Source organism: Corapipo altera, unplaced genomic scaffold, assembly GCF_003945725.1.
Source record: "Corapipo altera isolate COAL_440 unplaced genomic scaffold, ASM394572v1 104, whole genome shotgun sequence".
Classification (NCBI taxonomy): Eukaryota; Metazoa; Chordata; class Aves; order Passeriformes; family Pipridae; genus Corapipo; species Corapipo altera.
The window spans coordinates 6,075,401-6,101,851 of NW_020884920.1; the positions used below are offsets into that span (position 1 = coordinate 6,075,401).

General features: G+C 49.1%; 1 protein-coding gene and 2 long non-coding RNA genes across 4 annotated transcripts in view; all 3 read left to right on the forward strand.

Annotated features, from left to right (window-relative positions):
* LOC113953473 lies at positions 1-7,141 on the forward strand. Its single transcript, XR_003529887.1, has 3 exons — positions 1-1,233; positions 6,306-6,448; positions 7,013-7,141. It is a non-coding gene; the product is annotated as an uncharacterized LOC113953473 (long non-coding RNA).
* A 2,253-nt stretch (positions 7,142-9,394) lies between these two features.
* LOC113953472 lies at positions 9,395-14,001 on the forward strand. 2 transcript variants are annotated; one of them, XR_003529886.1, is made up of 4 exons: positions 9,395-10,144; positions 11,595-11,818; positions 12,370-12,551; positions 13,581-14,001. It is a non-coding gene; the product is annotated as an uncharacterized LOC113953472 (long non-coding RNA). The 2 variants fall into 2 exon arrangements; XR_003529885.1 differs by having other exon boundaries at positions 9,395-11,818.
* A 1,357-nt stretch (positions 14,002-15,358) lies between these two features.
* Positions 15,359-26,451, forward strand: part of LOC113953471 — a 17,035-nt gene continuing 5,942 nt past the window's right edge. Inside the window, exons 1-12 of the mRNA XM_027656657.1 lie at positions 15,359-15,457; positions 15,512-15,582; positions 19,022-19,154; positions 19,608-19,734; positions 19,886-19,979; positions 21,170-21,320; positions 22,113-22,275; positions 22,971-23,096; positions 24,089-24,151; positions 25,046-25,168; positions 25,508-25,663; positions 26,290-26,343. Coding sequence (XP_027512458.1) covers positions 15,454-15,457; positions 15,512-15,582; positions 19,022-19,154; positions 19,608-19,734; positions 19,886-19,979; positions 21,170-21,320; positions 22,113-22,275; positions 22,971-23,096; positions 24,089-24,151; positions 25,046-25,168; positions 25,508-25,663; positions 26,290-26,343 — 1,265 coding nt within the window. The 5' untranslated portion in view covers positions 15,359-15,453. The remainder of the gene's footprint in view (positions 15,458-15,511; positions 15,583-19,021; positions 19,155-19,607; positions 19,735-19,885; positions 19,980-21,169; positions 21,321-22,112; positions 22,276-22,970; positions 23,097-24,088; positions 24,152-25,045; positions 25,169-25,507; positions 25,664-26,289; positions 26,344-26,451) is intronic.

Below are 26,451 nucleotides of genomic sequence, written 5' to 3' on the forward strand. Positions count from 1 at the left end.
TTTTTTAAATAGGCACATTTCATCTTTTTTATGATGTCTACGCCAACTTCCATCGTGAGTGAAGGCCCAGCTCTTTTTGTTGTGTTTGTTTTGTGGCTCTATGAAGACATAAATCAGCAGACCTTGGTTCACAGAATCCTGGAATATGCTGAGTGGGAAGGGACCTGTCAGGATCAACTTCTGGCCCAAGGATCACTCCAGGAGATGTCAGTGTGCTCCAATGGCTCTTTGCTCCCCAGCTCTTGTGCTTTCCAGCCCACCAGAACAAATCCCACCAATGCCCTCCAGTGCAAAGCCCAGAGCTCAGAATGCTGAGGACAAGCCAGAAGGTTTGGCACGGCCCAGGGATGGGAGCCAGGGTGAGGACAGGGGGGCAAAGACTGGATAAAGCTCACGGGATGGCTGATTTGCTGCCTTGAACTTGGTGGCCTTTTCCTCCTGCAAATGTGTGTGGAAGGGTAGGAGGTGTGTGAGCACCCACCTGTCCCTGGGCAGGGGGTTGGAGGGGACCCTTCCAGCAGCTCGGAGAGAGAGCGGCTCCGGCTGCCGACACCTCCTGGCAGGAGGCCTTTCAATTGCTCCATGTCTGTGTGCTGGAAAGCAAGACCTGCTGAGATGAAACCCTCTGGCCTCCTCCCCCCGTCTCCAAGGCAAACACAGACAGTTCTGTTCCTACCCCGAGAAATCCATATTTCAGCCTTGGACTCCCTTTGTGTGGGCTTTGTTTCATCCAGCGCCACGGAGCTTGGATGGCTTTTGCAGCTCATATTGTGCTTTGGATGCAGCCTCCTCTCTCCAGCCCTCTTGCTGCCTCCATAAAGAATAACAGCGGCCGGTGTTGTGTTTTCCCTGGATCACGGGCTGCTGGAAACCGAAGGGAAACGTTGCTGGAAGAGGGAGAGGGCCGGTGGGACACCGCTGGATCCTTCTCCCCAGCAGAGCTGCAGCCTGGGCTGTTTGGCTTTCTCAGGCCTTCATGGTGAGCAACAAATTGTCCTATAAAAATTCTTGCCTTGAATTTTATTTTTCTAAGGAGACAGGCCCAACTTGGGAACTTGGGACTTAAATCTCCCCCTTAAATGGACGGCAAAGTCCAAGATAGAAGCCGTGGCCCTAAAATCCAGCGGGGTCTTCAGGTTCTGCCTCTCTCCTTCCCTAAATCTGCATCTGAAGCCTCTTTTTCTGGCTGTGGAGGAAGGAAACCTTGTGAGGACATTTCAGCTTCTCTTGCAGGTGAGGAGGGACAGGAGCTGTTGGCCCCAGTGCCAGATTGAAGGATGTGGTCCAGCCTCACCCCCTCCCTCTTCCCAGGAAGGTAATTTGGGGTGAGGATGGGAAGTGCTGCCTCCAGCCTCTTCCTCTGCACATCCAGCCTGGAAGTCACGCTCTGTGTGTTCCCAAGAGCCAAAGGTGCCTGAGCCCTGTCCCCAGGTGTGATCCATCTTGATGGCAGGGCTGTGCTCACATCTGGGCTTCCCCCTGCATATCCCATCAGCTCCAGGGCACGGCTACGGAACAAGTGCAGCCGGGATGTCCCTCCACGGGTCACCAGCTGCTGATAAAAGGCTCTCCTGGAGATCAGTCACTTCCCATTTGCCATGTGAAATGCCTGGGCTACCTGCATGGAATGGCTCTGGCAGACACCAGGGAGAGGTCCCTGTCCGTGGTCGGGTTTGAGACACTCTGAAAACAGGAACAAGGGGCCCCGTGTTCAGACCAAGAGAGGGGAAAGGCTGGGAGGGACACACCTGGGCATCCCCCTTTTCAGTCCTCCCTTTCATTCCCACTCCAGCCTTGCTCTGTGCCTGCAGGGGGACAACATCCAGGAAAATGTGTGTTTGGGGCTCTCTGAGATGCCAAAAAGATCCTCCCGTAGGTCAGAACGATACAGATCCTCCCATTTTAGCTACTTCCACACAATTTATAAATAGTGTGGTAAGCAAAAATTTCTTCAGCCTGAAACCTTTAGGCGCTGGTTCCCAATCCTCCAGCCTGGATTATCTCCTAAAAATTGGGATGCTTCAAACCCCACCATCCTTTCCCTGTGGGGTCCATTGCTGTGGTGGTTTCCAGTGACCATGAGGGGATGCTCAGTAACCTGCTCTAGTCCCAGGTGACCCTTCTCATGGCAGGGAGGTTGGAACGAGATGATTTTTAAGGTCCTTTCCAACCCAAACCATTCTGGGATTCTAAGATTCTATGCTAGAAGCAAGAACATCCTGTGGCAATGTGCTGCCCTTGAACCTGGAGCTGGGAATCACGGCGTTTGAAGGGATTTGAAATCCATGGCTGGAATTTGTGGCTGGTGCCACGCTCTGACCTGAGAGCTTCGAACTGGGGTGTCCATGAGTTATCCAGAGCAGCTCTCCTGAGACTCTGGGAGGCAGTGCCCAACAACATCCTTCCCAGCTGCTCCTTCATGCCCAGGTAAATACCATCACATCTTATTTTTTAAACAGATCATCCTCTCTGTGTCTCGGGCTGCAAATCTGCCCAAAAGCAGCGTCAAAGCTGCCCTGACTCTGTTTTTCCCAGTGACAAAGGGCCAGGTGAGGGATGGCCAGAACCATCCCTGCCAATGGAGCTCCAAATCCCACCCTCTGGCACCCTGGAGGAGGGGGCAGGATGGGCAGGGGTGGGAGCAGCATCTCTTGGCCACATGAGTCTCTTCAGCTGCTCAGACCAGCGAAGACAAACGGCCTGGAGGAAGCATTTCCTCTGCCGAGGGCTCTCGCCCAGGAGGTTTCTGTTCACAGCCGAGGTCAGGAGTTGAAAAATGAAGAAGAAAGGAAAAGGATGGAAAGATCCATCTTCCCTTATGAAATCCCCAGGGCAGGGGGCATTTGGAAGTCATTTTTCACCGAGCTCAGAGCTGTTTCTGGCCCTTTAGCAGAGATTATTCTCTTCTCAAACCTCACAGATTGGGACACGGGGAAGTGTTTTCCCTCTGTCCTGGTGGGTGTTGGAAGAGGAGAGTTATCCTGGGTGCAGGAGTGCACCTTCCAAGGGTAGGGCCCTTCCAGGGGGTCTGGGGTAAAGTGGAGCCAAATTCACACCGAAAATTGCTCTGTTTCTCAAAATTCAAACATTTGAAATGCACTGGGGCTCAGATGCAAAAAGAAATGAGTGGTTTGGATTAGTGCATTAAGGCACAGGGACGGCTATTAAGGGGGAAAACCCTTAAAATAGGAAGGAGAATTTCAGCCTGGTTAAAGGAAATCGAAATAAAATTCCTTTCTGGAAGGAATTCAAGAAAATTATTTTCCTTCTGTGTTTCTGTCTCTCTTCTTCTGGCTTATAAAAACACCTTGGCTCAGATATTACACCAATTCTGCCTTTTATTAAAAAGCCCTTCTCGGGTTGTGCAGATTTCATGCTGTTACATGAAAGTAAAATTTTATGACCAGAAGCTGAAATTAGGAAGGACCCTTTTTTTGTTGTTGTTGTTGTCTTGGGCTGGATTTTGTTGGTAGTCAGGAGGGTTTGTTTAGTGTTGCTTTTTCTAAAGCACAGCCAACTCCTCCAGGGCTGAGCACTCCAGGCTTCTTTTGGGGATGCTCGTTCCAAACAGGTGCTGATGTTGGGAAGCTGAGCTCTGGACAGAGGAAGGAGGTGGGTGATGCCCTCCTTCTGCTACTCACCTTGGAGCAAACAGGGTTCCATGACTGTTCCAGAACAGGAGGGATGTGTGGGAGAGCAAATGTGTTTCATTGCACGGGACACAGTCCCTGGATGTCCAGCCTGGAACAGTGTTGTGGTTGTGTTGTGTTGTGAGCAAAGTAACTGTGCAAAAGTGGGACCTGTTTCCTCCCCTCACCCTCTATAAATCCAGATTTGATGGATCACAGCTTGGTTTGAGCCCATATTCAACACCAGCTGTTTGCTGGCTGGGTAATGCCAGCAGACTTCAGTTGCCATTTCTCACTTTAAATGTAGTACTTCTGTTTTTCCATTAATTCCTCCCTCCTCTGCTAAAAAAGAAGCTATGGAAGGGAGAAAAAAAAAAGTCCTAAAAGGTCATTTGGTCCTTCCTTGTTGGGTGAGTTACAGGAACCTGAGGGGTTACCTTATCTGAAGATGTTAAAGAAGAGTTGCAATATTAGAAGAGTTACAGTATTGGCTTTTTTTTGGGACTTTGGCAAGGCAGCTTTGCATCTCCAGGATCCATCCCTGCACCCTGTGTTGCTCTCCAGCCCTTGGGAGAGATTCAAAGACCCCCGGGTTGGGGGGAACCATCCCACCCATCCCAGCTGTGACTGGGCACCTCTCCCTGCACAGCTCCTGCTGCAGCTCCCTGGGGCATCCCGAGGGACTTCAGGGTGTGGACTCCTCTCCCTGCTCCAGAGACACCAGAGCTGGGATGGGGGATTTAGGTCAAGCCCCCTGGCCCCTGCAGCCCAAACCTCTGTGCAGGCTCCTCCTGCCCTGGGAAGATTTCTGGAGCAGCTGTGAGGATTTCCCCAGCTCTTTATCAATAATGCAGCAATAAAAAGGGGCAGCCTCTCTTTCCAAGGGCTCACAGAGCCTGGAATAATCCAATGAGGGATTTGGCTCCCCCCAATAGGCAGTTTACTGGTGGGCAGAGCTTTCCAGCCCCTCTGTTGGAGGGGGCTGTTCCCCCACCACCAAAGTGTGACTGAGGCTCCGTGATGGGCTGGCCCATAAATCTCTCCCCTCTAATCCTTTCCATTCTACTTTTTCCAAACTGGGGGAGGAGGGGGGATACTGGGCTGGGCTGGGCAGCCCAAAGCTTTAACCCTTTGTGCTTTGGGGGATCTTCTGCTGAGCAGAAGAGGATGGTGGGTGGAAGGAGGGCTGTTCCATGGCAGCCTTTTAGAAGCAGGTAGTTCTAGTCAGCAATTAAAGCCCCACTGACAGCTTAAAGAGCTCCTCTGGAAGTTTAATAAGTCCACCACTGAATATAAGAAATAAATCTGGCTGCATTACAATCACTTCCAACTACTTAAGCAATAAATGCAGGACTCTGCTCTCGTTCAGCCGTGACTTGGGAACGTTGCTGCGCTCCCTGCTTGGTTTCCAGGGCTGGGATGCCAGAGCAGGATCCAGCTCAGCCACTGGAGCCAAGGAGACACTGTGGAGGTCACGGGGCTGTGCTGGGGGTGGGGTGATCCAGGGCTTCAGTGTGAGATCACTTGGAGTCTGAGGCTGAAACGAAGCCCTTGTGGGCTCTGTGGAGGTGAAGAAACTCCTGTATGGGGACAAGCTGAGAGAGTTGGGGCTGTTCAGCCTGGAGAAGAGAAGGTGGTGTGGAGACCTCACAGCACCTTCCAGGATCTGAAGGGGCCCACATGGAAGCCAGAGAGGGACCCTTCAGCAGGAACTGTGGTGACAGGACAAGGGGGAATGGGTTCCCACTGGAAGAGGGAAAATTTAGGTTGGACATATGGGAAAAAATCTTCCCTGTGAGGGTGGGGAGGCCCTGGCACAGGTTGCCCAGAGAAGCTGTGGCTGCCCCATCCCTGCAAGTGTCCAAGGCCAGGTTGGACGGGGCTTGGAGCAACCTGGGCTAGTGGAAGGTGTCCCTGCCCATGGCAGGGGCTGGAACTTTAAAGTCCCTTCCAACCCAAACTATTCCATGATTCTAAACCACCTGAGCCAAATGCCAAAATCTCCTTTTGCCCCGTGGCTGGTGATGTGGAAAAGGTGTTGCATCCTGGCTACCTGACTTTGGGATATGGAAGTGATGGGGGAGGAGGTCAAGAACAAGAGGCAGATGGTGATTTTGGTCCTCAGGTGTTTGCACAAACCCCTCTGCCAAGGCCAGGTTCTGACAGGCTGCACTGGCACTGCAGTGTTGTGACACCAGCTCTTGGCCATGGTGGAGTTTTATCCTCCCAGTGCCCGCTGGAGGTCAGGAACAGGTCCATCAGTGGCCACCTGAAGTTCCCATCTGGGAGCAGACCTTGTGTGTCAGGGGGGCTCCCAACCCCTCCCGGCCCTGTCACATTCAATATTCCCTGTATGGGATATCTCCATGCCAGGGAGGGACAGGAGCAAGCCCAGGGCAGGATTTGGGCAGTGAGGGGCTTCTGCAAGTGCCCCATCGTGCCTTCCTTCCCCAGTCTTCATCTTTGAGGCCTTGCAGTGCTTGAAAAATGAACTTTGTGTCCATGTTCTCCTCAAAGATCCCGGGCTTTTTAAGCCCAGCTTTCTAAACCGTGCTGAAAGGTCCCGCACCGGGCAGGGGCTGCCTTTGAAAGGGAACAAATTGTCGGTTTATGGCTCCCAGGTGAGGGGGGGGGGCTGTAAATCTCCCACCATTTAATGCATCTGGTCTTTTCCAGGCTGGCTACCAGTGTTCCAAGGAGGAGAGGGAGGAATAACCAACATTTCCGGCCATCGGCTGCTCGCACGGCCCCCGGGAGCTCCTCAGGAAGGTTTTTAAAGGAATATTTATGGATGATCCCGGTGAATCAGGCCCTAAAAGGTACCAAGAAAGGGCTGTTGTTCATTAACATCTGGGAGCTGTGCATTGAGGATTTCCCTGCGGAGGGGCAAAAGAAATGGAGTGAAAGTGAAGGGGCTTTCGAGTTAATCCGGTTCTTTTTGAACGTTATTGTTGTCGGTAAAAAAATCAGAACCTTATATTTGATGAAGGAAAAAAAAAAATTAGAAGTACATTTTTGGGATGGTTTTCCTCCAAAGTTTCTTTCTAAAATTCCACACTGGGTTCCTCAGCAAATATCTTTGTTCTTACTGATATATGGACCCGTGGTTGAGTTTTGGTTTTTGTTCACCCCCATCTCCATGCTAAAACAACATCTCTACTCCAGCTAATAACCTGGGAATAACTTCAATTTGGTGGGTTTTCCTGAAGCAAACTTCTTTATCGCTGCAATTTATTTTCAGTTTGATAAAAATGGTCTTAAAGCTTTGCAGCTTTGCGCTCACAGTGTTCTCCAAGTTAAACTTCCCCATCTCAGTAAATAACAGATCGTTCCCCGAGCCTTGTAAAATCACTTTGTATTAATCACTTTGCTTTTGTGAACAGGAAAACTGAGCACAGGAGGAGGGATGGTTTGGTGGAAGAGCATCCCGGGGTTTCCACTTTCAGAGCCTTTTCCTAAGACATGAGTCACTTAAAAGCCTCCTGTAGACTCACTGATAAGAGAAACTCCCTCGAGGTGAGCCCAGGTCTGTCCTTCAGCGTGTTTATGTAAAGTACCTTTGGAACAGATTTATTCCACAGAATGTGTGGAGGAGATAAGGCCACACGTGCCCTCTGAGCCTGTTTCTTTCAGTGCAACGTCTTGAGGTTTATCTGAGTGTGCCCGAGATCAGAGTTTGCCAGAGAAAGAGAAAATCAGGGTGTTTTGTCAAAACTATAGGTCCCTCCATAATCCCCAAGGTTTGAACTTCTCGGAAGTTTTGCTGCCCGTCCTGCTCTCAGAAGGGACCAGCAGGCCCCTGCAGCTCCGAGCACCTCCCAGTGGATGATGGTGTTTTCCCAGTGTCTCCTGGCCATGGTAGTGAGTGGATGGGCCCAAGCTGATGATGGATGGGGCCCACAGGGTCCCTGGGGCTGTTGGATCCAGCACTGCAATGACGGAGTCAACAGTGGAGACAGTTTATTGATGTCAGTGAATCTCCACCGTGCTCAGCTGCCATCCTGAGGGCCCAGCTGTAGGATCAGCGGACACAGCCCCCAAAACTGTTGGATTTGGGTCTCCTTCCATAAGCACGGGGTGGTTCCAGAGTAACTGAGGCTGTGCATGGGGCAGTTTGACATGCAGGGCCGTGTGGGTGCAGAGGTGTCCATGAGGGTTCCAGTAATGATTTCCTGGGAGAAGCACCTCTTTTTCAGAGGTGATGTGCCTGATAGATGGAAAACACCAGGGACAACCAGATGGTAAAAAGAAAGTGCTTCCTTCTTACCCTAAGCCATCCCCCCTTCTCGGCACACATCTGGTGTTCCTACACCAGAAGAACCTTCTCACACATGTTCATCCATGAGCTAAATCCTCCAGGGAGAAACTGCTCTGACTCAGCTCCTCTGCTCAGCTCTGTGTGCACTTGGCACGAGGCAGGAGGTAAAGAGCTCAGCCCAGGCAGAGCAAACCTGTCCTCCAAGGCCTGAGATGCAGCAGATCCTCCAAGGCCGGAGAGGCAGCAGGCGGGAATGTTTTGTCTGATGAGCAGATCTCCAGCTGTTCTGTCCCATCCTCCTGGGACGGGGACAAAGGAGGGGGTGCAAAGCCACAATGACTTCACCAGCAGCACAAGGATAGGATGGTGTCCAGCTGATCCTTGCAAAACACCCTCTGGAGCGTGCTGGCTGTGGGAACTGTGCCCAGCTCCATGTCCTGCCATCGCGGCGTCCTCGGTTGAGTCACTTCTAACCCAATACTGAGTTGTTACCACTGGCATCAAAAAAGGGGTTTTTTTTCCTTTTCAGTGACTTCACAAATCCAAGGCACTGCCAACTATCCCCCCTTCACAGCATTTAAAACATCAACACTTCCCTCCCAAATGAAAAGAGAGTCAAAGGTCCTGTGCTTCCCTGTGCCCCTTGCTCTCCCACAGCAGGGATGTGGGGATTGGCCTTTTAGGAAGCCTCCTCTGCTCCACTGAACTGTATTTGCAATTTAGGACTGTGGCCTTGTGATCCTGCACCCAGTGAGTGCAGTGGGACGTGGGGACAGGTCTGGGGGGGAGCCTGATTTAGCTGTTCCCTGGATTTGTCACAACAGCTCAGGAGCTACTGGGGGACAGTTGAGTTTGGTCCATGGCCACAGCACCAAGCCTGCCAGAGTTCAAGAAGCATTTGGACAGTACTCTGGGGCCCATGATGTGACCCTTGGGATGGTCCTGTGCAAGGCCAGGAGTTGGACTCAGTGATCCAACGCTGTGATCCTGCAATTCCCAGTCTGCCCAGTCCAGAGGTGTTCACCCTTGGAGTAGGTGCTCCAACTCTTCCCTCGTAACTCCCACATGTTTCCAACATCCCTGTTAAAAAGAAACCTCCATCTCTCCCCCTCGTTTCCCTTTCTCTGAGACTCTGCTTGGAGCTTGCACAAGCCTTGCCCAACAACAACCCTGGCGCCCGTCCCAGCACGGCCGTCGTGACTCCTGCTCAGGGAGGGTAAAGGCTGTGCTCATGCTAGTTTCAGAGCAGATTTCGCTCACCTCTGGCACCTCTCCCTCCTCACTGCTCCCAAATTTCCAGGGTTCCTCTCTCCCTCCAGCTTTCCCTCCTTCTGGGCTCACCTCTGCCTCTCAGAGGCCTCATCACCAGGAAGCCACAGCAAAATGTGGCACAGACGAAGCCAGAAAACCACCAGGGAATTCAGGGAGTTTTCCTTCCTTGTGCTGCTTCCTTTGGGAGGGCATTAAAATGCAGCAGAGGATGAGACCTGGGTCCTGCTCTGTTTGTGGAGGATTTTTCCACTGGTGCAAAAAAAGGGTTCTGAGAATTCTTTTTTACACAGGAAAATACAGAGACAACGGCCACGGGGGCTGAAGGGCTCAGCCTGGGCTCCTTGCTCTGGGAACCAGCCCTTAGGTCAGTGGTGGATAATCCAAACTGGGGGGGGAAATCAAGGGTCTGGTGCCCAGCTGTTGCAAATTAGTCAAATTGTTAAGATTTTAATGAGTTTGACAACTGAAATCGCCTGTGCTGATAATTCCCTTGCACGTTCCTGGGGAGAGGCATTGTAAGAAGAAGAAGGGCAAGTTGTTCCTCTTGGAAATCCTTTCACCTTCTTTATGCAGAGAGGAAAGATATCAGGGAAGCTGAGCTCTGGATGGTCTCTGTGGGTTGGAGGAACTTTGAGACAGGGATCTGGCTTGGCTCTGTGGTGGTATTAGGGAGTAGGATTATCTCCCTATCCAAGTAGGGTAAATCAGGAGGAAAATGTACTGAAGTGGTGGGAATGAGCCATCAGGGCAGCAGAACAGCCTGTGCCATGGGGAAACAGCAGCAGGAGAGGTCCTGGGGGGCTGGAAAGGGAGATTTGACCCTGCTCAGAGGCTCTGGCCAGCCTGGGAATGCACTATCCTATTATTCTGGGATTCTGTGACCCTGCAGGTTTGCATGAGCTCCAGGAGCAACCTCCTGGCATGGGGGAATCCCTGCTGGCTGTGCCCTGCCCAGGACAAGGGACATCATTTGGGGTCAGCTCTGGTAAGTCACAAAACCCCCAGGGCTGGGACCCCAACTCCAGTTCAAGACATGGGAACCCCCGTCAACAATGATGTGTAAAATCAGCAGAAAAACTGCTTTCCTCTCTCCTTGGATTCCTTGTCCTGCTTGCAGGAATCAGGGACCCTTCCCTCCACTGGGGAGCCAGAAGGATCCCCAGTCTCGGCCAACCTTTTGTCTTGGTACAGCCCTGGCCTTTGTGCTTTGTATTAATTTAAGATGCTGTGAAGTGAGAGCTGTGGGGGTGGGAGATGCTGTCTAAAACTTGTTCAGAGCCTTTGCTGGATAAATCCCCGTGGAATTTCATTTAAACGAGCTGACACCAGTATGAATCATGCCAGCATTACCCTCTCTCCAGCACTTCCTACCAACTGCCTGCAGGGCTCTTGCTTTTTCAAGTGAAGACTAAAAGCATCTAAAACTGTTTAAGACCCAAAAGTCTTAAAATAATAGGTTGGGGTTTTTTTGGTTTTTTGGGGTTTTTTTTTGTTTTCACTGTGGAAGAAACAACATCTGCTATAAAAATCTGCTGGCCAGGGGCAGTGGGAGCGGATACCACTTATCAGGGGTTGGAAAGTGCCTCAGCCCTGGGCCCCATGATCCCAGAGTGGTGTCTCATCTGTCTGCAAGCTGGACAGATTAGATGTACACAGAGAGGATGGAGAAGTAGGGATAAAAGAAGGGACACGGGGAATTCGGTGGAAGGAGGAAGGAAATGAAAGCAAGACTTCCAGGAAAGGGAAGGAGACAACACTGTATTTATAAATATGTACCTGGGCTTAAGTGAAGGCTCCTAAAAGCTGCTGGGACACAGTCAGGCTGCTTTGGAATAAAATTCACGAGGTAGAGTGTCTGTTCCCCGGATTTAACTGAAGAGTGACATCTCTTCAGAGGCAGGAAAGTGGTCAGGAGTAAGCATGAAACATGTAAGATTGCAGAATTCAAAAGGATAAACATTATTTGATACCTTATTTATAGGGCACCACAGGGGAAAGGTAAAGGTTTCAGAAAAGAAAGAAGCACTTTAATTTTATCTGGAGATTTTCCAACAATAAAATCTAATCCATCATTCTCCGTGTGTGACTGCTCTTAATGAAAATTTAGAGGCTGTGAGTGAAATTTAGAATTCCCAGGGGATACTATTAGGAAGATGTCTAGCAGCTATGCAAAACCTGTTAGATCAGAGCCCTGCCAAGGGCCGGGAAGAGTGGAGTGTGAAAGGATAGCTTTTAATTCCATGTGCCGGGGCTCTGCAGGGCCCAGCCTTCCTCTCCTGGGTGGCAGCAGCACTCCTGGGATGGCTCCCACCAGGATCAGCTCACTGGGGGATTTCAAAGAGACAAGACTTGGCCCATTTACATTTATTTTTCCCCCAAAGATCCTCTGCAGTGATGAGAGTAGTTGATCTCCTCTCTTCTCCCCTCCTCTCCAGGTTTCTTGCCCAGATTTAGTGATCACAGTTAGGAGCTTTCCAAAAAGCAGAGTGAACCTATTTCATCAGAGAATCATGGAATGGGTTGGGTTGGAAAGGATTTTAAAGATCATCCCATTCCATGGGCAGGGACACCTTCCACCAGACCAGGTTCAAACTTTGGACACCTCAGCCCATCTTGGAGCTGCAGAGAGCCACAAATTGCCTCTCAGCCTGACCCCAAGGTAAGGTTGACCATCCCTAATCATTCCCAATCCTCTGCACTTTATTTTTAATCCAAGCAGATCACCAGACTGTTTCCAATAGTTTTTAATGGTCAAAAAAGGGGCTTCGATTATAAAGACAATAATGTTAAATTATTAAAGGGCCTGGATGTACATCATGAATCAGTTTAATACCAAAGTCACTGCCAATTATTCAACTGATTCAAAAGGAGACTCCATCACAAAATATTAAATCACAGGATAAATCTGTCCTGGGAAGGGCTTTAGTAATCAAAATTCTCTCAAAGCAGAAAAGGCTTTTTCTAAAAGCAAGGGGGGGGGAAAGGTTACAGCTTCAGCCAGACATTATATAGTAATGCCAGATGTTAAAGAGTTGACTTGAATTATTGGCAACTATCAAGTGCATGGTTCTAATACTACTGGTTGCAGAGCTATGCCACCAAGTTTGTAATCTGTGGAATGGGTTTAAATATTCCTTTAATTCTCTGCCTATGGATAAGAGGCAATTTGGATCAGCTTCCGCAGAATAATAACCTCCTAATTCTCAGCAGATGAGCCCCAGCCTCGTGCAACATCAAAAAAACAAGACCCCGTGGAATGTGTGACCTTTCATGGCAGATGATTTCCAATCATAGGACTCTGTTGGATCTGAGTAATTAAGGACAAGACAGGCCTGAAACTGCTCTGCCTGCAGACAGGAGGAGCCTGCAGAGTTCCCTGTTCCCAAAAGCAGGTAAAAAACATCCAAAAAAAAAAAAAAAAGGGTTCAGAGGTTTGCACATCGGTCTTTTTTACCCCAGAATTCACCTTTCTGGTGAATTTTTCCATGAATCTCTGTGCTGGAGAACTCCAATAGCCTGAGATCACTGGGAGCAGGTGCTGTCTGCCCATGGGGGTTCTCAATTCCTTGGCTGGCTCTGCCTTTTTCCTTCTCCTTCCCACGTCACCCATCCAATATCAACCACTGTGTCCTTTTGTCCAGCAGGATTTGGGGGGCAGGACTGGCACCTATTCATTTGTGCAGCCCCCAGCCTGGGGGGTGTAATCCTTTGGAATTCCAGCCAGCTGTCCTGCAACAACCCTCCTCTGTGGGGTCAGTGACTGCTGCCATCTCTGTGGCTAAAAAATGGGATCTGGGCACCTTCTGCTCAGGCCAGGATTGGTGGGAATGGCCTTGTCCCCCAGCAGTTCAGGCATGGATTTTTCCCACCAGCCTGGCAGCATCACCACGAGGTTGGGCACCTCCTGCATCCAGGGTGAGATTTGCTCTCTCTCCATGCTTGGCTTGGGATGTGTTGGAAGTAACATATCTAGTGACAGGATAAGGGGGAATGGGCTCAAACTGACAGAGAGGAGGTTTGGATGGGATATTGGGCTCAAAACCCTTCCCTGGGAGGGTGGGGAGGCCCTGGCACAGGTTGCCCTGAGAAGCTGTGGCTGCCCCATCCCTGCAAGTGTCCAAGGCCACACTGGACAGGGCTTGCAGCAACCTGGGCTGGTGGAAGGTGTCCCTGCCCATGGCAGGGGGTGGCACTGGATGAGTTTTAAGGTCCCTTCCAACCCATGTGATTCCATGATTCTATAAATGCAGCTCCCCAGAGGTGTGAGGACAATCCCAGCCTGACCCACCCCCTGCAAACTGTAACAGAATGTCCTCCAAGCCTGGGCTGAGGCTGAAGTAACAAAACTTGGCTGTTCAGACGAACCAAACCCCACATTTGCTTTTCTTTTGATTGTTTTCCTTCCCCTTTCCTCGATGCAGGGCTGTGAGATCTGAGAGCAGGGGCAGCACGGCCGGGTTGTTCCTGCCTCGGCTCCAGAGGGAACGTCCTCACTCCGAGGCTGGAAGGTGGGTGAGGAAAGGGTCAAAACACATCCCCCCAACTGCAGGAGGAGAAGAATGTTGGCAGAGCAAACCTTGCCACAGGAATAAAAGGTTGTCCTGCCTGTTCATATTACTCCACACGGGATGAGTAAAACTGTCGGTCGGTCGGTCGGAGTGAAGCGTCTGATACACAAAAGGGAATAAAAACTCATTAAAGGGCTGAAAGAAAACCCTGTTAAAATAGTGAATATACAATGGAGGAGACTTGATCACCCTCGTGCTCGAGGAGTGTCAGGCTTTGAAGGAATCTGATTTTTTTTTCCCCCTGAAAGCAGCGGAAATGCGCTCTGTGGGGAGCCAGGTGGGATGAGGGGCAGGTAGAGTGTCAAAGAGCACTGATAATATTTCAGGGCCACGCTCAGAGCCTGAAATACGGAGGGGATTTATTCAGCCTTCTGTGGGGAGGGGAGTGATAGCAGATTTTTGAAGGAATTCCAATGTGGTTCATACTCGTCTGGTTCCTAAATCCAGAGCCCTTGGTTGCTGCTGTGCCGGGGTAGGAGCATCTCCACTGCTCCCCACAGCCCACAGGGAATCAGCACTGGTGGCTCCTCGGGGTGCTGCTGCCCTGGCCTGGCTCTTGTCCCCCTGAAAAACCAAAAAAAAAAGAGCTTTTTAGAGGGCCTGAACTACCCTGAGAACCATCTTTCTCACAGCATCCTGATTCTGCTTTATGTGGTCTTGAGGAAGGGAAGAAATTACAAAGGAAAAGAGTAAAGGAACCACCTCAGTCCTGTTAGTGCTGGAATGATGGAGCCTGGTTTCCAATGGATTTGTGCCTCAGGGCTGATGGACCTTTAAACCAAACTAACCTGTGGCTATGGCAGGATTTCACCCCTTTTTATACACCAGAAAAGTGGGGGGAAAAAAGACATGACTAATACCTCACCCAGAGCAATTCTTGCCTGGTCAGCCACCCAGAGTCTCCTTTTTGGGTGTTTTCTGCTGTGTGGACTTTCTAGTATCTCATAGGTATGAATGCTACCAAGACTTTTCCATGGTTTGGGAATTTTTGTCCCTTTTCTTCCTGGATTTGAAGCTTTCTGGTTGTGGTTTCTCTCTCACACAAACACAAATCTTTTATCACAACCTTTATAGGGATGTGTTAACTTTAGGATTTTTACCTGTTGTCCACTGGTTGAACTTGGCACCAGAATTCAGTAATTCCATGGGGACAGGGCTGTGAGGGGAACATTCCCCCACCCATGGGATATTACCACAGAATATTGCCTCACAAAATCAGGGTTCAAGGAAAACCCTGTTGCTAATTTAGATGGAATAAACCACTAATGCAGGCCCTGAGCTTAACCCATTTTCCCTGCTCTGCTACCATTTTGCTCCTGCACAGGGAGGTGAGTTTTTGTCTCAACCCCTCCTCCTCAATCCAGCTTTTTTTGGACAGCAAGGCTGATTTCCTCCCATCTCAGCAACACCAGGTACAAACAGGGCCCGTCATTCCCTCACAGGCACGTTATAATCACCTAAGTCCTGTTTCCTTCTGAAACCTGAGCAGACCTGGTTCCACAAAGCCCATTGCAATGCACCGAGGGGCTCTTCAAAGGTGAAAAAGGGGGAACCTGCCCTCACCTCCCCATGGAAAGCCTGTCCATGAACGGAGGCAACGAATCTGCTGAGATGCTGAGGGAAGCAAGGAAACACCACAACCCTTTTCCAAAAGCTCAGTTATACGAATCTCTTTTACATTTGCAGCTCTGAACATCGTTTTTGGGGCCAAACATGCCCAAGAGCCATGACAGGAGTCAGCTCTGGCACCTCGGCTGGGCTCAGCTGATGGATTAGCCCATGTCCGTGTGGGACTGCAGGTTTCAATCCTCAGAGCCTTTTCCAGTCAACTGATCCATCCCAAACCTTTCAGCAGGTACAAACAGGCCTTTGCCTTCCAGCAGGATGAAGCAGCAGTAAATATAAATGGGACATGGAAAGCGTTTGGAACAGACATTTTAATGGTCTGTTCGCTGTTGCGGTTGGAGGGAAATTCCCTTCGAGCTCAGGAGCAGGTGGGGAGAAATCCACTCCTCTGCCCCTCATCTGATCATTCCCAGGGAGCAGAAGTCTTCTGTGCCTCCAGTTAATGCCCCAGCCTGGTCCTGAGTGTTCCTGGAAGCACAGTTGTGGGAATTACCTGTAAAATAAACCAAGAGCAGGGCAGGGCCCTGTGGAAAACGGTCTGAAGCTTTAATGACACCTGGAATTGTGTATTCCCTCCTTGATGTTCCACCTTCCAGCCTGCAGCTAATTATTGTCTATATTCCACTTGATTTTGAGGTGGCCAGAGGCAAGAACACGGCAGTTTGTGCTGAGGGGATGGGAAAGGTGTTGTTCTCCTGCTGAAACAGGAGCAGAAGGATTTTTTTGCCTTTCCAGGTATGTTTTGAGATGTTTCTGGTCCTTCCCTGGGAGGGTGGGGAGGCCCTGGCACAGGTTGCCCAGAGAGGCTGGGGCTGCCCCATCCCTGGATGTGTCCAAGGCCAGGTTGGATGGGGCTTGGAGCAACCTGGGCTAGTGGGAGGTGTCCCTGCCCATGGCAGGGGGTGGCATTGAGGTGAGCTTTAAGATCCCTCCCAACCCAAACCATTCCATGATTCTATGATTCCATGATGTCAGTCTGGGGCCTTGAGCTTGGCTGTGTCTGGGCACAAACCCCACCATGGCAGAGCAGACCGAGCTCAGGCGACGTGGAATTCAACCAACATATTTTACACCCACACCACTAAAAATAAGACGCCGACACCAACTCTTCATCTGGGAAGAGGAACCACCGGTGTTGCTGCGTCTTGGATGAGGCTCAGCACTCAAGTCCTGACCATATTTAGCCATCAGATCATGTCACAGGACTTCACAGAATTATGGAATCACAGACTGGTTTGGGTTGGGAGGGACCTTAAAGCTCATCCAGCTCCAACCCCCTGCCATGGGCAGGAAACCAGGAATTCTGCAGGAGAGCGGAGCTTTAGAGAAAATTATTCTGGCCCAGCGCCAGCTCTGCCTTTTATTATTTTCCCCTGTTATCTCCAGACTTCATTTCACCCCCTAAATTGCTGCACTGAGTTCCCCAAGGTTTCTAAAACGCTGCCATGCTACGGAGGGAGCTACAGGGAGGAAATTCTGTCTCCCCAAAATGCCCCACACAGCTGAAATCAGGCCACCTATTTAGGTGTCAGGTTCAGGTTTTGTCATTGTAAGCACAGAAACTTGAAACATTTTGCCCAAATGTGTTGAAAGCCATGAAGACATTAAAGTTTATTCATGGAATAAATATTCATTTGCAGGAAGAGGGTGGGTTTTTTCAAGCATGAATATTTCAGGCAATGCGTGCAGGCGCTTCCAGAAAAAGGTGATCATATTCTGAGTGCTGTTTGAATAGTTCCTAACACTAAAGATATCAAGGATTAAAGATACCAGGATACCTTCTTTTTAAGATTTAATCATGGAATAGAATCGTGGAATGGTTTGCGTTGGAAGAGACCTTGAAGCTCATCCAGTTCCAACCTGCCATGTGCAGTTTCTGATCAAGTTAAAATCCTTCCCAGATTTTCCTTACCTAATTATTATTACTGAAAAACTCCCTGAGAGTCTCCGTTCAAACTTTCCCTCCCAGTGCTGCAACACCATCGCTCTGCTGATCACTTTTAACCACAAACACATTGCACTTGTCGCCCTGAACACCAGAAAAAAATGGCCTTATTTTATTCCCAACTCCCCTGGAGGCTTTTTCCCCGCGCGAACGCCGTTCCCTGGGCCAGCAGCACACCAAGAGATGCGGCTTCACATCTCCAGCTTTCCCGGGTTCAGAATTCCAAGGTTTTTTGGAGTCCTGTGTGGAGCTCTGGTACCATCTAGTGTTACTGGTGAAGCCTCGGCTCCTAGATGTGGCTTTTCCTCGCTGATGTCGAGCTGGGCTCGCAGGAGAGGTCACCTGTCGCGACAGGAGGGGTCGCCTGTCGCGACAGGAGGTGGCGATTAGGAGCGACAATACGCAGTGACAGCGTGTCCTCCACCATCAGCTGTGGCTTGGGGTGAGCAGATACAGCAGGACTGGAAGAGAAGCAACTCTCTGACCTCTGGGGAGGCGCCTGGGCCCACACAGGTGTGTGGGTGTGCGCAGGTGTCACCTGAGGGGCCGGGGCCACCATGATGCCCCCGAACAGGGCGCGCGAGACGCTTCACCACCTCCCTCCTGCCCTCTGGCGGCGCCTCACGCACCAAGAAGCCCCGCAGGGCGCTGCACAGACGCGTAGGGCGAGGGATTTATTTAAACAGTTTATTTAAACGGGTTATTTAAAGAGGTTTATTTAAACCCCCACAAAAAAGAATTTCCCTCAGCAAAGATGGCGGCGGCCCCGCCCCGCCATCTTTGGTGAGGGCGGAAGTGACGCGCAGGCGTCGCCACCGCCCCGGAAGTGCTCGGGCCTTCAAAGAGTGGCGGGCTCGGGGTTGGGGCCGGACGGTGAGGGGGAAACGGGGGGAAAACGGGGGGAAAACGGAGAGGTTGGGGGAGGAAAAGGGGAACTGCGGGGCTGGGCACGGCGGGAGGGGGCTGCGAGGGGAGCGGGAGCGGGTTTAGGGGGTTGGTCGCAGCGCGGGGGGGTTGTGGCCGTTGGGAGGAGGCGGTTGGGGGAGGTCTGTGCGGGGCTCGGGGTGAGGAGAAGGGAAGTCGGGGGGGTTTGGGGGCCACGAGAGCGGGGAGGGGGCTGGGGGGGCTTGTGCGAGGGCTGAGGGGAGGCTGGGGGAGTCATGGTCAGGATGGAATCCTGGAATGGTTTGGGCGGGAAGGGAACTTAAAGCCCACCCAGTCCCACCCCCTGCCATGGGCGGGGACACCTTCCACCAGCCCAGGTTGCTCCAAGCCCTGTCCAACCTGGCCTTGGACACTTGCAGGGATCCAGGGGCAGCCACAGCTTCTCTGGGCAACCTGTGCCAGGGCCTCCCCTCTCTCTCAGCCAAAAATTCCTTCCCAGTATCCCATCTGACCCTGCCTTCTGGCAGTGGGAAGCCATTCCCCCTTGTTATTACAGTTCTTCCAAAGCCAGTCCCTCTAAACCCACCTGAAGAACAGCACCGCTCACATTTGGGGTCTGTTTTCTTTCTTTTACCCCTATCTCCATGTTTTTAGCGTTCTCTCAGCACTGGATGGAATTCCAGTGTTTTTTGAGCTGCTGAGGATCAAACACTTCAGTCCCTGGTGTAACTTACACAACAGAGATGAAGAATTTGGGTTCTTGAGGGGTCTTTTTCTTGCCTTGTTGAGGAAAGGACCTTGAAACTGGTAACTGTCTCTGTGTTTTGTCTGTTGCCAGGTAGTTCCTTCCCTTTGGATTTCAGGAGCCATGGGGCCATCAGGAGAGGAGGAAGTGCAGAGCATAATCCTGATCAGTGATGATGAAGCCGAGGACACTCTTGGGAATTCTGTCCTGTTTGTAGACCCCCAGGGTAAGAGCTGCTTCTGATGAAGTTCCCTAAAAGACTTTTGGAATAAACTGAATTAAATTATTGTCTGATGTGCCTGAAATCTGTCTTTCTGCTGCTGGAAAATCAAAGTGCTTCAAAAGTTAATTAAACCTGGAAGAAATGCTGTGATTTAGTAATTTTTAGGGATTTCTTTGGTGGAACTTCTTAACATGAAAGATGGTGCTGTGTAGTTTCAAAATATTACCAACTGAGCTAAAACTGAGCCTTTTCAATGTCAGTTGGCTCCTTTTTGATTCCACATCCTCTGTTCTGATAGTTGATGGAAGTTTTTTGTACCATTCTTCGTGGCACCAAATGAAATCAAGAGAAAATTTGGGCCTGGAAACATTTAAAAAGAAAACGTCAGTAATTTGCAAGGAAGTTTGTAGTTCCCTGATTTACACTGATTTACTCTTCCTGTGCTCTTCCCTACAGAGAAATCTGCCCTGGGAGAGGAGAAACCTGAGGTTGTGGATGAGGAATGTGAATTAATGGTGACTTTCTGTAAACAAGCCAATGTGATGCCTCACGCGAGATACGACTGCACCACACACCCCTTCGAGTATGGTCAGGGCTGGGGAGGGTGATTTGGGGGTTCACTGTCCACATTTAGTCCTTTTAGTCACGAAACCTCATGAGCTTTGTAAGAGCTGGAAGCAGAAGTGGAGCTGGATAAGGATGTAACTTGTTTCCTGAACAACCTTCCCTTGTAGGAGAACAGAATGTGACACTTGCTCACCCCTGGGCAAAAACGCTGAGATCTGTGACCAGTGCTACTGCTACATCTGTGACAAACTGGCTTCTGAGGTGAGAGGACAACTGGGAGTAAATAGAGTAACCATCAATAAAAAGAATCCTGGAATGGTTTGGGTTGAAAGGGACCTTAAAGTCCATCCAGTGCCACCCCCTGCCACAGGCAGGGACACCTTCCAGTAGCCCAGGTTGCTCCAAGCCCTGTCCAACCTGGCCTGGGACACTTCCAGGGATGGGGCAGCCACAGCTTCTCTGGGCAACCTGTGCCAAGGCCTCCCCACCCTCCCAGGGAAGAGTTGAAGGGCACAAAACCAATAAGTGATACATGAAACTTGATTGTTTTAACAGTTCCTCTCCTCAGGGTTGATCCCTGTCTGCTTCATAGCTGCTAAAAGTGTGGTTCTGTCAGGCTTTCTTTCTAATAGTTGCTGGAGTAAACATTTAATAGGTAGAAGCAAATTTACCTCCTGTTTGCTTTGGGCAAACAGTGCATTTCATAAAATCAAATTCCTGAATCAGACTGTTTCTCAGTGAACTAGAGAGATGTCAGACTTTTAGACTGTCCTAACTTGGAGTGGAGGAGTTGGGAGTTCTTTGTTAGGTGACCTGAATTCTTCAAGCTTGCAAAATCATGGCTCTGGACCTTCTATACCTCATTCAAATGTCCAGTTTACCTAATTTATTACCTTGTGTGTACTACTCCTATTCTTTCTGTAATAAGGCCTTTGGTCCAGTAAGCAGAACAGAACATAACATTAACCAGTGCTCCTAAAATGTTCTTCTAGCAAAACAGGTAGAGCAAACAGGACAAGGTATACCAGCTGAAACATTTGTTAGCTTTTTTTGTGCCTTTTTGCCATCAGTTTGGGGGTTTCTTAGAATTTGTTAGAGTTCAGAAAACTGAGCTGTGAACAAACTTGGGGTGAACATGCAAAGACAAGGCTCTGTTCCCAAATTCCAGTGGGGAGGGTGCCAGCCCTGAGGGCCTCTGTGAAATGTTCAGGAGTGACAGTAAATAATATGAGGGGGTGTTTTTTGTTCTTGTTTGCCATGATACTGAGTTACTGTCACGTTGAGTACCTCCCTGTGCCTTTGCTCAGGTGTGTAAAGGGTGAAATGATTTGTAGCCCTTCACTCAGAGAAACCGGGGGGTTTTTTTGAGTTGCTCAACTGGAAGGGGGGGGGGGAAAATTACACAAAAAAAAAAAAAAACCTTTCCCTGTCTTTCCTGTTTTCTACAACAGTGCCAGAACTGGACAACCCCCTCCCTGTGCCACTGCAATGCCCACAACAAGAGCAGGTTCTGGAAGGAGCAGCGGGACTTTGCCCTGGCCGGGGTCCTGGTCATGTTCAACCTGGAGCTGACGGACATCGACGCCGAGCTGCGCCACGGGGGTGGGTGCTCTGCTCCCACAGCACCCTGGCAGCCTGGGCAGCAGCTTGGCTGGGCCACAGCTCTGCCTGGCAGGGCTCAGTGGATTTTTGGGGTGGCAGATTGCTGTTGCTGCTCTTTATCTGGGTCAGACTTGCACCAGACTCCGGTCCGCGGGTCCAGCTTCGTGTTTGCCTCCCTCTGGAAGAGTCACAGAGTGGTTTGGGTTGGAAGGGACCTTAAAGCCCATCTCATTCCCACCCCCTGCCATGGGCAGGGACACCTTCCACTAGCCCAGGTTGCTCCAAGCCCTGTCCAACCTGGCCTTGGACACTTCCAGGGATGGAATAGCCCCAGCTTCTCTGGGCAACCTGTGCCAGGGCCTCCCCTCCCTCACAGGGAAGTACCAGAAATGTCTCAAAACACACCTGGAAACACAAACAGATCCTTCTGATCCTGTTCAGCACAAAAATAATACCTTTCCCATCCCTCACAGCACAGACTGCTGTGTTCTTGCCTCTGGCCACCTCAAAATCAAGTGGGATACAGGCAATAATTAACTTCAGGCTGGAAGGTGGAGCTTCTCTGGGCACTCTGAGCCAGGGCCTCACCATCCTTCTGCCCAATATCCAACCTAAATTTCCCTTCTTTCAGTTTGAAGAAGGAGCAGACTTTCACCAAATAAAACTGGGTGCAAGCAACTGGCTAAATCTTTACACAGTGAACTTGTGGTTGTCTTTCTTTTGACTTGAAAAAAGAGATGCAAAACTCTCAGTGCAACTTTTTTCTTGTTTTCTTTTTGTCTTGTCTCTTAGGAAGTCTTCTAATCAAATTTATGCAGGAACTTTATGTGGAATATAATAAGTACCTGACTGGAGAAAGGACGCCTCCCACACAACATGAATGCTTTTGCTTGCCAAAATTGCCCCCTGGGCAGTGCAATGCCTGCAGGTCACGGAACATGGAGCTTGTGTACAAGTAAGTGACAGCAGAGACTGTTTGGGCAATGCAGGTTTGAGTTCCTTTAGTCAAGTGACAGAATTGTGGCACCTGATGCAGCAGAAATGGAGTTGAGAGGGCCAGCAAGTTAAATTACACTTGAATGGAGTTTAAACACCCTCTTAAATACATCTTTAAATACATCTGTTGTGCCATACAAGATACCTGATAATGTCTCGTTATAACCTGGGAAAGCATGAAAATGAGGCCTGTATTTTAGGATAGGGTTAGATGGGATATTGGGAAGGAATTCCTGACTGAGAGGGTGGGGAGGCCCTGGCACAGGTTGCCCAGGGAAGCTGTGGCTGCCCCATCCCTGGAAGTGTCCAAGGCCAGGTTGGAGCAACCTGGGCTGGTGGAAGGTGTCCCTGCCCTTGACAGGGGGTGGCACTGGATGGTTTTTAAGGTCCCTTTCAACCCAAACCATTCCAGGATTCTGTGATTTTTTTACTAATTTGGTTTTTAGGGTGGGTTTCACCTTTTAATGGATGTAACAAGCCAAGTATTTAAAAAATACTGAAATTAATGGTTGTGCAAGCACCTTTTCATCATGTCATAAATCCTTTCAAGGCAAGGCAGCTTGTTCTCAAACTGTAGAATGGTCACAATTACCATTTGTTTGTGAAGTTCATGGTTGCAGACCCTTTCTCTTATAGACCCCTTAACTTTCTCAGGTATTCTGACGTTTTTGCCCTGGTAACAAGATTTTTAAATCAGGCAGAACAAGAAAGTCCTAAAGCTGCTGCTGTGATGCTGCTGGGAGCAGCCAAAGAGATTGCAATGCACAAAGACCCTACCCTGTAAGTACCCAGGGCCACATCCAGGTGGGACCTTTGCTTCTCCAGGGGAGGGGAATTGGGGAGGGAATTCCAGGGTTCCATTTATGAAGGGTAAGGAAGTGTCAGAATCCCAGCCCAGGCTGCAGCACAAGAGGAAGATGAACCCACCTGAGGGAGAAGTGGGATTGGTTACAGCAGGGATTTGGGGGAAAAGAGGTTAAAGCTTGAAGGGAAGAAGTTAAGTGGGATTAAGTCCTGAGGAAAGGAGATGATCTCCAGCAAGGGGAAGGAATTTGAGAAGGGAACTGGGAGGAGGGAGGATGACAGACAACAGATGGAGGCAGGTGGGGTTAATTCCCCTGGAGAAAGTACAGGGACATGGAATCTTTCCTGAGAAGCTGCATTGAGTGAAGAAACCTCTGGCCTGGAAGGAAGGGAGCATGGGATGTTCCTTGGGTGATAGGTTTTAGATGCTTCCCAGGCTGAACTGTCAGCTGGGGGGCTGCACAATAAATATATTAAATCAGAATTTAAACCCTTCAGTCTTTGCTGCCTGAGCAGTTTTATTGTCTGTGTCATGGCTGTTCCATTCTTCCTCACTGAGCACGAGCAGTGCAGAGCTTTGCTTTGCAAAACTTCAATATTTTAGGGCTTAAATTCAAGGGTTTTCACAAAGGAGAAGTAAGTGGGGTCTGGGTTGGTTTGACAGGCCAGAAACAGCAGCTCCTCTGCAGTTCCCTCTGAGGAGCTGTCCAGGTTTGCCAGGAGCAGGCTGGATGCATCCTTTGGGAAGGTCTTTCTTTATGCACTTCCTGGGATTAGGCACTGCTGTAAAGCACTGTAAGTTCTGCAACATGGTTTGCACTTTGAGCATTTGTTTTACCTGTTTGCAGTGGTTTTTGTTAACATGGCAATTTCCAGTGCCTTTTAAGGAAAAGGATGGTGCACAGAGAAGGGGAAAAGGCAGGAAAAACAGGCAAACATTAACCAGTGCTTTTTCCCTCCCCTCTTAGAAGCTGGCAGAACCTTGGCCATACTACTTCACTAAAGATTGCTGTCCCATATCTGTTCCAAAGGTGAGATTTGTTTTCTTCCTGGCTACAGAATTCTCTGTTTGCTTTTAAAAATGCAAATTTCCAATGACAATTCCCCTGTGCAGAGGCAGGTGGGGTGTTCTGGAAGGGCAGAGCAGGAGGTGTCAGGTGGTGGTTGTTAAACCAAAGAGCAAATAGTGTCTGTTAGAGATCAAAACAGCAGCCTTGGAATATTCCACTGGGATGGAGTAGCCAGGGATGTAACATAGTAAAGCTCCCCCAGAGGCTGGGGAATGAGGACATCCAGCTCCCTTGGCTTAATTCAGTTCTCATTTTAGCTTCAGCTTTCCCCTTTCACCCCAAATTCACTTGCCACAGAAGGTTATTGAGTTAATTCTTGACTTCTTTCGGGAACACTCAAACCCAATTCCATATTCTCATTTTATCTGAAATTAATGACAGGTATAACCCAAATCCTTGAGCAGTTTGCATTTGAAATTACTGTTCTTGAAGTTTTTAATTTCTTGAGATTTTTTTACCTCCCTCCCCAAAGCTTAAAGGAGTAAACTCTTCTTTGTTATCTCCAGTCAATCCAGAGATGGTTCCAGGAGCAGGGAGGGTGCAGGAGCTCAGGTGGATTATCAAGTCCAGCATAGTTTGCAGTGTTTCTTGTACATTTTCCCAGGAGATCTTTGTTTTAAAGCTTAAAACCACAAAACCTTGGTTTCACTGGTATTAAAAATAACAGCAAAAGATTAATATCATTATTCACTACAAATCTTAAAGCAGAGATTTAAATATAGACCCAAACTGTCTGATATTTAACTAAAAAAAACCCCAAACTTCTGCAGTTTCCCCTGTGATTAAAAAAAAGACACATCTTAATAGCAAATAATCTAATTTTAAGATATTACTTTTTTTCTTCTCAAATCATAGGATCACAACCCAACTTCAGAGAATGCTGGTGTTGTGTGACTTTCCAAAAACTCTGTATGAAAAGTTCATTAATTTTTTTCAGTCCATCTCCCTTCCCTGTCACTGCTTTGGCTTCTCAAACAGGTAAGTTCTTTGCCTTTTTTGTCCACAGGATATATTTTATACAGCTACCTGATTTGAAAACAACTCTAGGGGTTGGTTCTTTCCTTGATAGTAAAAGTGGGAGCATTTTACAGGAATATTTTGGTGTTAACTTGCTTTTATTTGTCCCATCCTTACGGGGAAAGTTGTTTGATGCTCTAAATTGTTCTCCATACAGCTTTTAATTTTCTTTTTCCCACCTGTAAACCCCCAAAATGGTTTATTAGGAAATCTGCATGATACTTGAAGGGATTTAAGATCAAAAAAATTGGGATTTAATCTGAAAACACAGTTGAAATGCCTTTGTTTCTGCCCTCCCAGCCTGAACGTGGTGCCCTGGGATCATGTGTTGCTGACCACGGTCCTGAAAGGCCAGAACATCACCGGGCAGAGGACCCAGAAAGGCAGGAAAATATTCCTCTGGGAAACACTCCCTGTCATCGAGGCTCGAGTGGAGAAGCTGGTAGACAAAAAGAAGTAAGATTAGTGGGAGGTTTTTGTTTTGGAAACTCAACTCTTAACGTTTTGACTGCAGTGGAGTGTTTTCCAAAGCTCTGCAGTTCAGCAGCATGGGGAGACAGAAAACAAAGACCCCTTTGAAGCTGTTCATGCCCCTTATTCCTTATCAACAAGGCCAGGAGCTTTCTGAAGTTTTTCAAAGCCCTTTGAATGCTCAGAACCAGAAAAACAATGTTGAAGGGGACGATTTCTGTGTTTCCATAAACCCTGTCGGTTTTTAGATGTTGATTTTTAAAGCAATTTCTGTTCATCAAAGGCTGACTGGTGGAAAACAGCCAGAAAAAATGTGTTCTGGGCCTTCAGAGGTCTGTGTTCAAATGAATGCAGTGTTCAAAAGAATACAGTCCATTAAAGAATTAAATTGAAAGGCAACCTCTTGGTTGATTTTACCAGAGTAGAAATAATCAGTGAATAACTTCTTGGAATTTATTTCCAGCTGTCTCTTGCTTCCAGTTGTATTTCCACCCTCTTGTGTGGGAAGATCTCTTGTTTTGCTTCATTAATTACAGTAAATATTTGATTGACCTGTCTGTAGCTTTGCACTGCCTTCCTTTTCCTACTCACCCTCTTTTTTCTCTCCCCAGCTACAGGGAAGTTGTTCGTTACCTGAGAGCTGTGAAATGCAATGACACCAAAGGGTAAATGGCTTTTTTCCCCTTCCCCCCTTTTTTTTCCTCTCCTTCCCCCCTTTTTTTTCCTCTCCTTCCCCCCTTTTTTTCCCCTCCTTCCCCCCTTTTTTTCCCCTC